Below are 15,977 nucleotides of genomic sequence, written 5' to 3' on the forward strand. Positions count from 1 at the left end.
GTTTCCCCCCCCCCCCCCCCCACTATCTTCCAAGCACTATCAACCCACCATTAATGCCCTATTCCAGGTGAGGCTGTCACTCGATTTTTGAGTGTGAATTTTAAAAACAAAACTGAAAGAAGCCTGATAGTCAACGATGCCTCCGCCGTCGAGCGAAATGGGTGCAGGCGGTCCTAAAGCCAGCCATTTTGAGAGGAATTAAATTAGCAAGCGAGCTAACGAGGGCGCGACCCGCACGCAGTGTCAATAATTGTTTACACGATTGCATTCGACCCTCGCTATTGACAGTTACCAGCGCATGTTGTCGTGTTGTTCAACGAAAAATAAACATTTGTGGCTTTACGTCGCCGACTTCCTCTGACACCGAGAGGAGGTTAGCTTATTGTCCCTGAGGTCCTAATGCCAGCCATTTTGTATTATGTATTTTTCTGAACGCATTTCCACGTGAAATTATGGAGAAGATGTTGCAGCATCGTCACCGGCTTTTGTTTTACTGAACGTACTTTGAAGCATTTTAGCTTGCTGTCACATTAATGCAGCTTCTGAATGCTGCTAATTATGTGGCAATGACTTGTGTTGTATAATTCAATGATTCACAACCAGTGTATGAGAGAGATATTGACGGTAGGGACTGGCAGAATAATTGAACGCCTCCAATTAAGTCCCACGATCATGACCAACGTCAAAATATAATAGTCTAAAAAAAAACGAGACATATTTGAAATATATTTGTAAGCAATTGTATCATTATTCAATATTGTGCTATATAAATGAATTGCCACGATTTAACATTTAAACATAGAAAGATATCTAATTGAGGAAGTGATTCTTTCACAATAAATGTTTTAGATAATTAGGTGTGCTGTGGGAAATGATCCAGTTTCACTTTATTGGTCCAAAAATGATCATTTATGTGCTACAAATATGCCGTCGTTCAGCTATCTAGCGATGTATAGTGACAGGTAGAACAATTAAATTCCTTCCACTAGATGGCAGAAGATACACTTACCTGTGTAAAATAAGAAAAAGAATAAGAAAAATAGCTGGACTCAAATAGAAGTATATGTACTTTAAAAGGTTTTTGGTAAAACCTGCACTTATTCAATTCCTGTAACTAAATAAAAGTGAAAAAGTACAGACTCTAAAATGTAAAAAATATATTTTTTAATTAATTGTTTACAATATTTGTTTTGATAACTTGGCACAATGGGGGAAAAAAAGTAATTTAATAACTTTATGACTTTAATAAGTAAAGTCGTCAGAAAATAAAAACACGTCAAGTACAGATAGAGACACTTTTGCTCAGATTTTACTCTAAGTCTTTTGTTAAAGAAATTCAGATTAATCCTGATTTCATTGGATACTGTTATCCTTGTTTTGATGTTGTTCTAATATAAAATATGTGCCTTGGCTCCATAAAGGTTGGGAAACCCTGGCCTAAATCATCTTCAGACAGAAAGATGGCTTCCCCGCAGGCTGGAAGCCCGCCTCCTACGGAGCAATACACGCCTACCGTGCAAGACGAGGACAGCCAACAAGAAGAGGAGGCGGCGCCTGTGAAAAAACGTGGCCGAGGCCGCCCCCCGAAATCCAAACTTTCCTCCAAGTGCTCGTCCTGCTCCGAGTCCTTCAGGACCGCGGCAGCGCTGCGCGACCACAAACTCTCCGCGCACGGCAAGGAGCGTCCTCAGCATCAGCACGCGTGTCCTCGGTGCCAAAAGACCTTCCCCAGCAAGACCCTCCTGTCCAAACACGAAAGCACGCACACAGCCCAGCGGCTCTTCCAGTGCGCCGAGTGCCCCAAAGCCTACAAGACGCCCACCGAGTTGCGCAATCACAGCCGCTCGCACACGGGCGAGAAACCGTTTGTGTGCGCCGAGTGCGGCAAGGCCTTCATGCAGGCCATCTGCCTGCGGATCCACATGACGCAGCACAACGGCGAGCGGCCCTACTCCTGCCGCCAGTGCTCCAAAAGCTACCCCACCTTGTCCAAACTCAAGGTGCACACGCGCTCCCACACCGGAGAGAAGCCGTACTTCTGCGGCGAGTGCGGCAAGAGCTTCGCCGACCCCTCCGTGTTCCGCAAGCACCGCCGCAACCACCAGGGCCACCGGCCGTACGCCTGCAAGGAGTGCGGCAAAACCTACACGGAGCTGAAGGACTTGAAGAACCACGAGCGCTCGCACACGGGAGAGAAACCCTTCCTGTGCTCCGACTGCGGCAAGGCCTTCTCACGCTCGTCCTCGCTGGTGTGCCACCAACGCATCCACTCCCAGAAGAAGCCGTATCAGTGCGAGCAGTGCGGGAAAGGCTTCACGCAGCTGTCGTCCTACCAGTCGCACCTGCGCACGCACTCCGGCGAGAAGCCCTTCCTGTGCCCGCAGTGTGGCAAAATGTTCTCGGACCCGTCCAGTTTCCGGCGACACCAGCGAGCCCACCAGGGTTTCAAGCCTTACCCGTGCGATAAATGCGCCAAAAGGTTCCGACAGCCGGCCGATCTCGCCGTGCACGAGCGGGTCCACTCCGGGGAGCGGCCGTACAAATGTCAGAGCTGCGACAAGGCCTTCGTGGCGTCCTGGGATCTGCGGCGCCATCTGCTGGTCCACACGGGTCAGCGGCCCTTTTCGTGCAGCGAGTGCAACAAGTCGTTCGCCGAGCGCTCCAGCCTCAACAAGCACCGCCGCGTGCATTCGGGCGAGCGGCCGTACAAGTGCGGCGAGTGCTTGAAGTCCTTCGTGGTGTCGTCCAGCCTGCGCAAGCACGAGCGGACTCACTTGGCGGAGCAGCAGCAGCGGCGGGCGGAGGAGGAGACGACGGAGGCCGCCGGATTCCGCCACACCACGCTGCCGCAGTTCTCCTGCGGCCACTGCGACGCAACCTTCGGCAGCTGGGACGAAGTCCAGGCGCACGAGAGCTTACACGACCCGGGCAAGACGGACGGCGCGCACGCCTGCTCCACATGCCAGGCGGCGTTCGCCGAGCCGGCCGAGCTGCAGGAGCACGAGAAGCAGCACCCCAAGCCGAGGCCTCACGTGTGCGCCAGCTGCGGCAAAGGTTTTCTCAACCGGGCCGGCCTGCGCAAGCACCAGAAGATCCACTCCAGCAGCAAACCGCACAGCTGCTCCAAGTGCGGGAAAGCCTTCCTGTTCCCCGCCTACCTCCGCAAGCACTTACGGACGCACGTGGCGGCCTCGCCGTCCGACGTGAACGTCATCTACACCGACCCGCTGCCCTCGCCCGCAACGGCGCGCGACCCGCCGCCCGGCGCCGCCGAGGCCGGCGGAATCTCCTTGGCCGTTCCCGTCACTGTGTCCGCCACCGCTTTTCACACTTTGCCAGAGTACTTGATCAAGGAAGAAGAACTTTGAACTCATTCGCTGCCAGTTCGAGTTCAAATGCAACTTTGACGTCTACAACCGTCAACGGCAGCGAACAAGTTAAATGTTCAACTCGAGTTAAAGTTTTTGGGGCCGTGCCTGTTGCAAGGGAACGTTTGGAAAAACAATCCAAAATGTCAACTTTCTTTGGGAATTAACTGGGAATTGAGCGGAATGTTTGTCATAAGCAGACTACCATACAAAAAACAGATAGCTCTCCTTGCCCACATGCAAGGGCATCACTGTACCGTAATTGCGCAATTTTTGGGGAAATGGATGCTTGGATGTCAAAGTGCACATTCTCACCAGAAATTAGTGCAGAAAATGATTTTTAATATAAGAAATGACCAAAAATGATCGTAAAATGAAAGTTTGCTTATTGCTTGTAAAGTCGAGATGTTGCGTTCACATTTTTTTTGTCTGATGGCCTCCTACGTTTTTGTGCAAGCATTTTCCCCTTCTGTGAACGTTTCAAGGTTGCAGACACGCCGCGTGTCCGTCGCTGTAAAATTCCTTTTCAAAGGTCAAATGGTCCACCATCATTTTTTTTCCCATTAACGTCGTGTCCTAAGATGTTTTGTATTGTTTTGTATTCATGACTCCGAATGGTTTTACTTTGTCGTGACATCCGTGCATCACTCAAGAAAACACAACTTGTGTCATTCCAAGAGGAATAAAAAAAATTGCATTTCACACACTTAAGTCGTCATGTTATCATTTGAGAGTGTATTGAGTCAGTAGATGAGATGAATAGATGATGATTAGTCGTGTCGATTACCGGTATGCAAAACAGTTTATTTGAATACTAACACTATTTTAATTTGACATATTTAGAATTCATTTCATTCTAATTAACTCATTCACTGCCATTGACGGCTACAGACGTCAAAATTTCATTTGAACCATTTCTATTAGTTTAAAATATTTTTCCACTTTTGTTAACAAGAGTATGAAAACCCAGATTTTTTTTTATTGTACATTTAGAACAGATATAAACTTTGTGATTGTCAGTTAACTAGTGAAGTCATGCTATTAATTATGATTTAAAAAATAATAATCGTTTGATGCCCCTAATTTTTTTAATAATCTTTTCAACAACAAAAAAAAGAATAAAAATAAAATAATTAAAATTACTTTAAAAAAGAAGAATAGATTATTAAAAATTAGGGGCGTCAGGCGATTACAATTTTTCGTAATTAATGGCATGACTTAACTCACAATCATAAATTTGATATCTGTTCTAAATGTAAAACATTTTTTCTAGGTTTTCATACTCAACAAAACAATTATTTAACAGAATAAATTACAATAATCAAGAGTTTAAAAAAAAAATGTGTTAATGAACCAATTGCAACAAATATTACAGTACTAAATAATGAAAATGTGTCATAGGCCTAATTAAAGACAGTAAGTACATCATAAACTTTTGACGGTTTTGCATGCATGAGTCTTAAGAACAAGTTCAATTATTTCACTCTACATAAAGATTGTCATTTAATTTTATACACATTTAAACCAACTCCACTCTTACAATGTGACTCGAAGTCGTCACCGAGCCGCTTAATGATGCAACGTCGCCCCTCAAGTGTTTTCACCCGTCCTCTAAATAGCAACGGCTGTACGTCTGCTTCAGCCTCCATTGTTGGCAAACAATTCGTACAGCGAACTCGCCAAATGTAACGCGGCTTATCAGCAGTTTTTGTGTGTGTGTGTGTGTGTGTGTGTGTGTGTGTGTGTGTGTGAGTGAGAGCGCCTTTCAGTATTTGGTCTGCTTCCAATGGGGTGAAGAGTGAAGGTTCTGGTGATTCTTTATCATGATGGTCTTCCTGTTGCTCTGCTTCATCGTGTACAGCAACGCCGCGCCAGCGTCTGTCAGGGACTGGCGGGAGGACAACGGAGGGAGTTAGGGGAGGGTTCCAGCAGGAAGTATTCCAGCACCGAGGAACAATAGCTGGAAGTACTCTAGTTTCAACAGGAAGTACTGACGAATTCCGCAAGAAAGCGCGCTGGCAGGAAGCGTCGCAGCCTTTCGAGTATTTGGAAGTATTTTCGTATAAATTATACGAGGCAACTGAGTATTTTTTAGCAAGAAAAAAAATGGGAAGTGTTGGAGTTGTTAGGTCTTGTTTTTAAACAGGAAGTAGACTAAAAGGAAACAGGAAGTGCTCAAGGAGCAAGTATCTAAACAGGAAGTACCCTAGCACTATCCAAACAGGAAGTACTTAGATGTGTCCTAGATCATCACAGGTGTCAAACTCAAGGCCGGGGGCCAGATTTGGATAGCCACATCGTTGTTGTTATTGTTTTTTTGTGTGGCCCCGAAAGCAAATCCTGTCCATGACCTTTGCTACAATCTGTACCAAAATTTGTAATTGTCCCATGTAAAAAAAAAAAAAAAAGTTTAACAACCCAGTCCTAGATGTTTTGATGTCATTTACCTGCGAGTCAGAGACGACGGATTTCGCCTGGAAAATGAAAGAAATTTGAGATGATTTTGCCATACCAGAAGGTGTGGAGGACCAAAACTGCCAAAATTAAAAAATAAATACATAAAAGTGAAAATAAAAACGGATATAAAAAATATATAAATTAAAAAATACAAAAAAAATAAATAGAAAGAAAAAAACACTGTGTATATATATATATATATATATATATATATATATATATGTATCTATAAATAAATAAAATAAAATAAATTTAAAAACTGATTTTTAAAAAATAAATAAATGTGGAAATAATTACAAAAATAAATATATTTAAATATCAATCAATAAATAAAAAGGCTGCTCTCACATTTATTTATTTTATGCTGCAGACGCTCTGTCAGGACGAAATGTTATTCAAATGAGGGGGCGGTCCTATGCGTGAGCAGAGCGTTTTTATTTATTGATTGATATTTAATGCTATTGATATAATTTTTTTCCCACATTTATTTTCATACTTTTGAATCTTGTTTTTTATTTTTGTATTTATTTTACTTTTATTTATTTATATATTCGTATTTCCATTTATATTTATTTTTTGTATTTAAATTTTTGAATTCCATTTTTTATATCCATTTTTATTTTGACTTTAGTTTTTTTATTTGGTCCTCCATAGAAGGAATGTGACATGGTAAACATGACGACAAACAACAAGAAAACAGACCCTTGTGAAGTTTAAGATGTTGTTGTATATGGGCTCCATGGTGATAACCCATTCCTTGTACGTCTCTCTGTCCTCTGCGCTGCGGTTGTGCTCTCTGAAGACAGACAATCAGACGTGGTCGCTTGGGGAAAACGAGCTCGCCCTCGCTCGCCCTCGCTCGCCCGTCCCCAAGATACTCACATGACTTTCTCGATGAGCTTCATCTGCTGCTCGCTCTCCCGCCGGGCGTCCAGGAAGCGACCTCGGACGGCCAGAGCGGCGCTGGCCTGTGAGGAGTTGAGCTGAATGATGGGCAGAGATAGCGAGGACAGCGCCACCGAGCTGAGGAGGAGGAAAGCACATTTGTTGCTGACAGTTCGTCTGGCACCACCAGTGTTGCCACAGTTACCTAGAAAAAGTAACTTGGTTACATTAGGTTACGTGATTGTAAGGGTAACTGAGTTAATTTATTGATTTTTTAAAGTAACTTAAGTTACTTTACTGATTACTTGACATTAAAAGTAACTGTTATGCTTTACTGATTACTTAATTTGAAAAGTAACAGTTACTTTACTGATTACTTGATTTTAAAAGTAACTTGAGATACTTTACTGATGACTTGATTTTAAAAGTAACTTGAGTTACCTTACTGATTACTTGATTTTAAAAGTAACTGAGTTACCTTACTGATAATTTGATATTAAAAGTAACTGAGTTACTTTACTGATTACTTGATTTAAAAAATGTTCAAATTTGACACAAGTCCATGACATCACCTGTCATGAGTGACATTTCGGGTCATGGTGAACACTCGTAGCATCATCTGTCCGTTCTTCTGCATGTATCGGAGCTGCAGCTGGACGGACACGGTGCCGCAGGACAGGTCCGATGTCCCTGGAAGCAATATTAGGAAAATCAAATTGATGTTTAAAAAAATATATATTTTTTTACCAAATCAAATATGCCGGTTTGAATATAGTATGGGTTGAAAATTGTACTACGAAAAGATTGAATAATTCAAAGCTGTCAAAAATTTAAATTACTGGTTAATTAATTTGAATGAAATCAGTTTAAAATAAAACAATTTAAAAATGAGCACAAAGCATTATTTTAGTAGTAAAATGAACAATTTAACATATGTTCCACATTTATTTTTCTCATTTAAAATTTTCAGTTAAATATTTGTTTAATTTATTAGAATTAAATAAATTAAGGGGTCTGTCCCAATACTTGTTTTTAATCCCTATCGTTTATTTTAATTTGCCTTGACAGCTGCCATCATCACTTCTTTTCTTAGCAACAAAACCAGTTTTGCCACTCCAAGTATAGCACATCCGACTCATTTGTTCTTTCCATGATCACTCTTACGAGCATGACTTCTAATAACCGTGAACTCAGTCACCACCTTTACGCACCGTCACTTTGTCGTTTGGCCTTTTGGTCGGGGCGCGATGTTTACATTTCCTGTCTTTTCGGAACAAGAATTCCAAAGTGATCGGGATTCTCTTACCTTCTGGCTCGCTGGCCACAAACTGGAAGGTGATCTCTTCTTCCAGGTGCACGTTTCCCACCTTCCTGACCGCTTTGTGTCCCGCTTCTTTCTCTCCTCTCATTCGCCTGTTGCACATCATTGAAACTAATTGAAGCTGAAATGTGATCAGATGGGATTTTTATTAATTTATTAAATTTTTTTAAGAATCTAGTCATTACATCGATTTGGGCAGAAGCAACGTGACGGCGCACTTGGTGGCTATCGTGCTGTTCTCGATGATCTGCTCAAACTCCGATTGGAGCATCCGGGGATTTGCGATCACCACCTGATGACACACGTCAAAAAAAAAAAAAAAAAAAAAAAAGTGATCAGATTGGATAGAAAAAGAAGAATACAAATGAAGAACGGATTACTTTTCCGCCGGTGCGATCTGCGAGTCGTCCCAGCTCGTCCAGCCTGCAGTCGGTTCCCTCGATCGAGAGCACTGATACGGTCACGCTAGAAAAAGGCACATTTTTTTAATGTATGATAGATGTTATTGTAAAAGTGTACTTTTATTTACAAGAATGATTCTTTTTCCAATGGCTAGAAAATCGTCTTCAGCAGCACTTTGATCAAATTACCCCTGATCGGCAGCATCTTCCCCCAATTCTTGGTAGAAGATGGTGGACGACAGGAGCGTGCGTGCGTCGGTGTCCTCCACCTCCAGATTCCCTAACGTGGTGTTGGCCTTCCCGTCCGTGCAGATGATCACCTTTTTCAAAGACAAAGTTAATATCACTAATATCACAAAATGTCAATTGGCTGCGGACGATAGGCAACCTTGGAGCCCGGGTGTCGGGAGGCCATCGTGATGGCCACGAGAGCTGCTGGGCCCAGTGCCGTGGTGCCCACTGCAGACAATCTTCAGAGAAAAAAAAAACATGCTGGCGTCACAATGACGTCAAATGAGAGAAATGAAATTGTGTGTAAATGCCAAAGAGTATTCTGTGGAATGAATTGAATTATTGAGTGAGGAAAACGTAAAACGTCAGAAAAGTTATGAGAATAATCATTGAAAAAAAAAATTGGTGCAAAATATGCCCCGCCGCCTCCCTCGAGAAAAGCTATTGTCATATTTTTGTTGAGAAAAAAAGGGTATTATTTCCAAGATAATGGCTGCATGTTTTGAGAAAAATATCAAACTAAAAAAGTTGAATTTTCAGAGAAAATAAACTGGGAAAAAATAGAACTTTTTTTTTTTTTTATATCTAAGAAACTCAGGGTGCTGAAAGATGACCCGCCAGGCTTCCCATGCTGCCCCCTGTTGATCATTGGGGGAATTTCCCTTTTTAAGGATAAATCACCTCACCTGAACCTGAATCTGAAATACAGGCTCGTCAGCATTCACACACAAAGACAATGACTGTAAATGATGTTCCCGGTACCCCTTGACTTGCTCCTCCAGGAAGTTCTTGGTATTTGACAACGGAGGCGGAATTGTCGAAACAGACGCGGCCATTTTTAGATGGCGACTGTCCATCAATTCGTCTTCACTCAGGACACGTGACGGGAAATCTCCATATCCGTGTATCGTCACCTGTAGGAGATTGGCGGGAAAACAAATGGAAACCAATTCTCAACAAACACTTTGTTCGTGTACCACTAGAGGGAGCCCAAGTACCAGACGTTGAGAATGACTCAATTCCGAGTTTCTAGATTTTTAAAATTGCACGTTGTACCTCATAGTTGAAGGTGATGAGCCCGACCGGTGTGTCAGGCTGCTGTTTGCTCAGCTTTTGGACGCACAGCAAAACAGCTTCCTGGACAAACTGGAAACGAACACAATCGTTTAAAATTCCACAAACGTGCTCTTAAACTTGCATTCCACTGTACAGATTCCACAATGCGGTGTCCAAACTTGACTTGCAGGCCATTTTTTTGGCGGTCTGTCATGTATTAAAAATAACATTTGTACAAGCCTGGAAAGCCATTACACAAAAAAAAAAAAAAAAGGAAATTTGCAATGTAGCATTTTTTTTTAAGATAATTAAATATAATTGTGTGTTGGATTAGTTGTTATGATTTTCAATACCCGCGCTCTACAATGTCGATCTCTTACCTCCAGGCGCGATCTGTGTAAAATCTGCGTCCCCGCCGACACCTTAACAAGACAAGAACGTGCTCACAATCTGCGCTGTGAGGTCAAAGTCGTCCTTTCCGGCGTGTCGCGTACCTGAGAGGTGATGCTCATGGAGGCCGAGATGTCGATGCAGAAGATGAGCAGCGGCTGGGAAGCGCTCAAGAGTTTTTGGGCGGGTCTCAGCACGAACAGGCCGTGCTGCAAACCGGCACTCGGGGCGCTGCTGCGCTCAGACGACTCACAGAAGGAACAGCCGTTGGTCTGCAGCTAAAGACGATAACGGGAAAGAAATACTGTATACAATCCGCAGATGCATTGTTTAAAGGGTTGTAGCAAAGAATTCTCAGTCGATTAAATTCCCAGTTTCTAACTTTCAAAATTTCTATTCAGTGAGACATTCCATTCAATGAGACATTCAACAACAAAGTTCCTCATCTTTTCCACATTCCCCCAATTTCAAACAGTTCACTGAAAAAAGTTACAAATGGAGACATTTTACATACATTCGACAGATTCAAACGATTTCAACACCAAGTTTCATATTCTACATTCGAAACAATTTCACATTAGCATTTCTACAGACATTTCTGTAGTTAGTTAAATATGTCTATTATGGAAAATATAGTTTGTAGTAATCCAGTGGTGTAGAACTGTGGGACACCGTTAGCTAGCTAGCAAGATCGATAGATTAGAAGCTATTTAGCTTAATAGCTAAACTGCTACCTTGATAGCCAGCTAGCTAGCCAGATAGATAGATTAGAAGCTATTTAGCTTAATAGCTAAACTGCTACCCTGATAGCCAGCTAGCTAACCAGATAGATAGATTAGAAGCTATTTAGCTTAATAGCTAAACTGCTACCTTGATAGCCAGCTAGCTAGCCAGATAGATAGATTAGAAGCTATTTAGCTTAATAGCTAAACTGCTACCTTGATAGCCAGCTAGCTAGCCAGATAGATAGATTAGAAGCTATTTAGCTTAATAGCTAAACTGCTACCTTGATAGCCAGCTCGCCAGCTAGCTAGCTAGCCAGATAGATAGATAGATAGATAGATAGCCAGCTAGCTAGCTAGCCAGATAGATAGATAGATAGATAGATAGATAGATAGATAGATAGATAGACAGACAGACAGACAGACATAGGCTACATACTGTGTATGCTAGTCTCTTTGTGCTAAAGTAAACATGGCCAGATTTTGCACTTAAATAAGTTAATTTTTGTAAGTATATTGAAACAATATAATTATTATTTCAGTAGAAATGTACTTTTTGTGACATTTTTATGTGTTGCTGTGCTGTGAGGCTGTTGTTTTTTTAAATGTAAAAATATGTCAATAAAGATTCATTGCTAGCACTGCGCTTACATATAAGGGCTAAAGAAGTTTTGCCTACCAGGTTGTCATAATTGCAGTCCAGCACGGCGCCACATTGGGAGCAGGAAGTGGGTTTTCCTTGTGTGTGCTGCACTGGAAAAACCACACGCATCGTCATTGTAAGCGGGTAAGACAAAAACAATGACGATGAAAGTTTACTGACCTTTTTCCGAGAGCAGCTTTCCCAAACTGACAAGGATCACGTTGGGGTTTCCCGGCAGAGGCCCCTTATCTTCTGTGGATGCTGTGGAGCGAAGATGGCAAAAGTACTCAGGAGACTAGAAAATACAGCTATGTTTTTAGTTTTTGGAAAAAAAAAAAATTATGTAAAACGTCGTCGTAAAAATCTTTTTTAATACAATAAAGGAGTTGAACTTGAACGACATTTTTTTGCAATCTTGTGACAGGTGATAAAGCAACAATGATCCGTACCTGGGGGTGACGTGGCTGGGGGCGGGCACAGGAGAGGTTTTTCAGTGGTGGAAGATGTGGGCAGAAGCACCACATACTCCGGCATGTTCCTCATGAACGGACGAGGGGGAAGACGAGGAGCTGAGGCTGCGGGAAGTTGTTTGTTTCAAATTAGGCCTTGTTAGAAAGCCAGTAGATCTTTTTACCATGACGTACTTCTCGATCGGATTCCACCCTGTCATGTGACCAACACCTCAGTAATATGTATGTTTTTTTTTGTTGTTTTTTTTGCTTACGTATCGCCTGTCCAGGCCCATTTCCATTGAGCCCTCCTGGTAAATTTGGCGTCTTGTCTGCATGCCACGACGACTGTGAATCTACGTCGTCGTGAGGAGACGGCTGGCCGCTGGCTGCAGGTCTCAGGTGGGGTGGAAGCAAAGCTATTGGGAAAGCCGCATACATGACACATGGATCCCAAAATATCCTTGACCTTCAATGACTTTTCATTTTTTGACAGGTAGGAGAAGCAAAATGTCAAAATGAAAGAGACTTGTGGGCTATGGAGGACCAAAACTGCCAAAATTAAAAATAAATGAATAAATAAATAAATTAATAAAAAGGGATAGAACAAATAATAAAAAAATTAAATACAAAAAATAAATACAAATGAAATAAAAATAACAATATATATGTTTCATTTTATTTGAAAGGGACAATGCACGTTGACAAATTAAGTTGTAAATGTGCCAGATTCTAGCAGCAGTTGCTAATTAGCATCTGTAGTCCCCTAAACATAAATACATTAAAATACACATCACGAAGCAATACAAAGGCAAGATAAAAAAAATAAGAGCATTGCAATAAGATAACAAAATGTCAGCGTAAGACGACAAGATAAAACAAAACAATACAAAGGATGACTATATATATATGTACAGTATATATATATATATATATATATATATATATATATAAATATATATATATATATATATATACATATACATATACACACACATTAATAAATAAATAAAAGTAAAAATAAAATTAAAAAATAATATGTAAGAGCAGAGCATTTTTATTTATTGATTGATATTTAATTATTTTTATATATTCATTTTTGTATTTATTTTTATATTTATTTTTTTAATCTTGTTTTTTTTATTTTTGTACAGATTTGTTTTACTTTTATTTATTTATTTATATATATATATATATATATATATATATATATATATACATATATATATACCGTATATGTGTGTGTGTTTTTTTGCTTTTATTTTCATTTATATAAAAAAATTTGTATTTAATTTTTGAATTGTATTTGTCATATCCGTTCTTATGTTATGATCTATTACATTCCCGCAGATGATGTTTTGTCACCGTACCTGTCTTGCGGGTGGGATACTTTTGCCCAAGGTCGACATTGTCATAGAAGACCGACGTGGAACCCGTCCGCTCCTGCCGCTGACTCTTATCCGGCAGCTCGCCGACGACCTTGGACTCGCCCGCCGCCTTGACCTCCACGGGCGGAGGAGGGGGCGCTCTAAGAGGACGGGCCCAGCTGACGGGAGGTAGAAGCGCTGCGAGGAATGCAAATAGGAGCGATTACGCCTTTGCGTTCCTTTCAAGCCGTCAAGCTCGCATGACTCACTTGGAAGGCTTTCGGCCAGCTTATCTCCAAGAAAACATTTGTTATGAAAGGACGACAGAAAAGGTTGTTCCGCTCAACTGTTGAATCATACTTTACGAACAAACAAACGTGGCCTTACTACCTGTCAAAGATTTCAATAACGGAGGTGGGAGTAGTCGCAGATTGTTAGCTCGATACCGTATATTTAATGGGAAAAAACAACGGAAGCGGATTTACTAAACAATATGGCCACGGATGTTAGTTTCTTCCCTATGCCATAATGTGGTCATGACGTCAAAGTGTGATGATCCTTTCGATGAATCAGCATTGAAACAAGCTACTGATGTTTGTAGCGCTTAAAGTAGACGAGACGAGAAAATGATTAACCGACATTTATAAAACTGGCAAAGAGTCAATAGAAAAACAAATGACTCGATCGTTGTGTCATTTGTGTTCACGGGAGAGCTCGAAACCTACCCGCAGCAAACCCCAGCCAAGCCAAAGCCAGGGCCCATTTAAATTATTTTTAACTCATTCACTGCCATTGACGGCTATAGACGTCCAAAATTAATTTGAACTATTTCGATTAGTTTAACATTTTTTTCCACTTTTGTTAACGAGAGTATGGAAACCTAGAAAAATTTTTTTGTACATTTAAAGCAGATATAAGATGGGTTGATTAATCATGAGTTAACTATTGAAGTCATGCGATTAATAACAACTTAAAATTTTAATCGCTTGACGCGACTTAAAAATTATTAAAAATTCGGGGCGTCAGGTGATTATATTTTTTTATCGTAATTAATCGTATGACTTCACTAGTTAACTCATAATTAATCAAAATTTTTTTTATCTGTTTTAAATGTACAATAAAAAAAATATTGACGTCTATAGCCGTCAATGGCAGTGAATGAGTTAATGACAAACAAAAGTATTGGGACACTTTACACTTGGAGCGCCTTATAAGTTTCAGTGCACACTTTTTAAACAAATTCCAAGGAAATGTTAATGTGTCCAGACTTTTTTTTTTTGGGGGGGGGGGGGGTGAACACCCAAAAGTTGCACAACAAGAGCACAATCTATTTTAAAGATACATTGAATTGGTAAGGTGTATACTTACCATTACGCAAACATAAGCAGTTGCTGGTATTTTGCAAAATCAGATCAAATGGGTTTTTTTACGTTTCACATGAAAAATATTTCAAGTCGGTGCAAGACCGCCCCCCCCCCCCGCTTGCACGCCCTTGAGCATCCACACTTTCAAATCCCACCTGAGCGTTTGAAGGCTTGTTGGCTGTCCTTTGGCGGCGGAGGCACGTAGACAAAATTGCAAGCAAACTCCATCGCGATCGGCAGGGCCTGCGAAATGACAACAGTTCCGCAAAAAAATCAAAACCGGACTAGTAACTTGGCATCGAGGCATGGCTTGAAGCCCCACCTGAACAAACGTGCGTGTGTATAATACTTACTCAAGCGATGTGGTGGCAGACATGGACGCTTAACTGCGGCAGCAGGTGACGTCTTGTTGTCCATGATGTGATTGTCAGACATCCGACCGGACCGGTTGGGTGGCTCGTCGGCTCGTCATCGTCAGCGGTTTCTGCAAAAACTACACATGGGGCCGCTCAACGACACGCCAGCAATCAATCAACTATTTGTGAATGGAAACGGTGGGTGGAATAAAAAAAAAAAAAAAAAAAAAGCAATATGTATCTTAATTAACCCCTCAGACACACATTTTTTTCTGCTGGGCAATTTTTTCAAATTATTTATTTTACTGATTTTGCCCCCCCCCCCCCCCCACACACACATAAGAACACGTGAAAAGATTTTGGGATTATGTCGTGTTGTAAACTTACCAAGCTTACAACGTAACATTTCGAACACGAACATCGTGCAAATCAACTTGCGATTGTGATTGGTTAGCTAAGATCCAATCATGAACCAGAAGTGTTGACATCATCCAAATTATGCCCTTTTTATTGGTTTAGACAGGAACAATCTATGGGTCCGGAGGGGTTAAGATTCAGTTTGCATGGGGAGATCAAAAGTAGAAATTTTTGAAATATATATATATATTTTTAAACAATAAAAAAAAAAATCTTATTGACTAAAATTTGAGTAAGATAATATATGTCATAGTAATAATTTGAAAAGCAATATATTTAGCAATATAAATAGAATCCACAATATAACCTATAAAATAATAGAACATGTAATAATAATAATAACAATCATTTATAACGATAATACCACTTTTTTTCAGACCGATTCCAGTTGAGTAATCCCCGATACCAAATACTGATACCACTAGTAGTAAATAATGCGGAAAAATAGCAAATGACTTGGTAATGATAGTACCAATTCATAGAAAAAGAGGAAATTGACCATATTTGGATATAATTAGGGTGACCAAATTTGTCCTCTTCTGGGAGGAAA

The 15,977-nt window shown here is 41.0% G+C and overlaps 2 protein-coding genes across 3 annotated transcripts; one reads left to right on the top strand and one right to left on the bottom strand.

Moving 5' to 3' along the window:
* The first annotated feature begins 19 nt into the window (after window positions 1–19).
* Window positions 20–4,074, top strand: znf668 (zinc finger protein 668). The gene is made up of 2 exons (XM_077550930.1): window positions 20–67; window positions 1,422–4,074. The coding sequence occupies exon 2, from the start codon at window positions 1,461–1,463 to the stop codon at window positions 3,366–3,368; it is 1,908 nt and encodes a 635-aa protein (XP_077407056.1). The 5' UTR covers window positions 20–67; window positions 1,422–1,460; the 3' UTR covers window positions 3,369–4,074.
* Window positions 4,075–4,151: 77 nt separating this feature from the next.
* Window positions 4,152–15,277, bottom strand: LOC144038420 (circularly permutated Ras protein 1). 2 transcript variants are annotated; one of them, XM_077550920.1, is made up of 21 exons: window positions 15,008–15,277; window positions 14,810–14,897; window positions 13,294–13,488; window positions 12,199–12,342; window positions 11,924–12,049; window positions 11,655–11,735; window positions 11,511–11,584; window positions 10,214–10,387; window positions 10,100–10,141; window positions 9,720–9,809; window positions 9,426–9,577; window positions 8,821–8,902; window positions 8,622–8,752; window positions 8,412–8,496; window positions 8,217–8,323; window positions 8,017–8,123; window positions 7,283–7,400; window positions 6,708–6,848; window positions 6,528–6,621; window positions 5,816–5,842; window positions 4,152–5,256 (listed from the first exon to the last, which is right to left on the bottom strand). In XM_077550920.1, exons 2-21 carry the CDS (start codon window positions 14,880–14,882, stop codon window positions 5,134–5,136), a joined length of 2,166 nt encoding a protein of 721 aa, XP_077407046.1. In that variant the 5' UTR covers window positions 14,883–14,897; window positions 15,008–15,277; the 3' UTR covers window positions 4,152–5,133. The 2 variants fall into 2 exon arrangements, with proteins under 2 accessions (XP_077407046.1, XP_077407047.1); XM_077550921.1 differs by lacking the exon at window positions 15,008–15,277 and having other exon boundaries at window positions 14,810–14,987.
* Window positions 15,278–15,977: the final 700 nt, after the last annotated feature.

The sequence above is a fragment of the Vanacampus margaritifer genome, chromosome 18 (genome assembly GCF_051991255.1).
Source record: "Vanacampus margaritifer isolate UIUO_Vmar chromosome 18, RoL_Vmar_1.0, whole genome shotgun sequence".
Taxonomy (NCBI): domain Eukaryota; kingdom Metazoa; phylum Chordata; class Actinopteri; order Syngnathiformes; family Syngnathidae; genus Vanacampus; species Vanacampus margaritifer.

Bases quoted from the DNA above. Each gene is read 5' to 3' on its own strand.
- LOC144038420 (XM_077550920.1), bottom strand. From the start codon at position 14,882: ATGGAGTTTGCTTGCAATTTTGTCTACGTGCCTCCGCCGCCAAAGGAC. The intron at 11,585-11,654 runs GTCAGTAAACTT...TGGTTTTTCCAG, and splicing joins AAAGCTGCTCTCGGAAAAAG to TGCAGCACACACAAGGAAAA. The intron at 6,849-7,282 runs GTGATGTCATGG...CCTCCTCCTCAG, and splicing joins CGAAATGTCACTCATGACAG to CTCGGTGGCGCTGTCCTCGC.
- znf668 (XM_077550930.1), top strand. From the start codon at position 1,461: ATGGCTTCCCCGCAGGCTGGAAGCCCGCCTCCTACGGAGCAATACACG.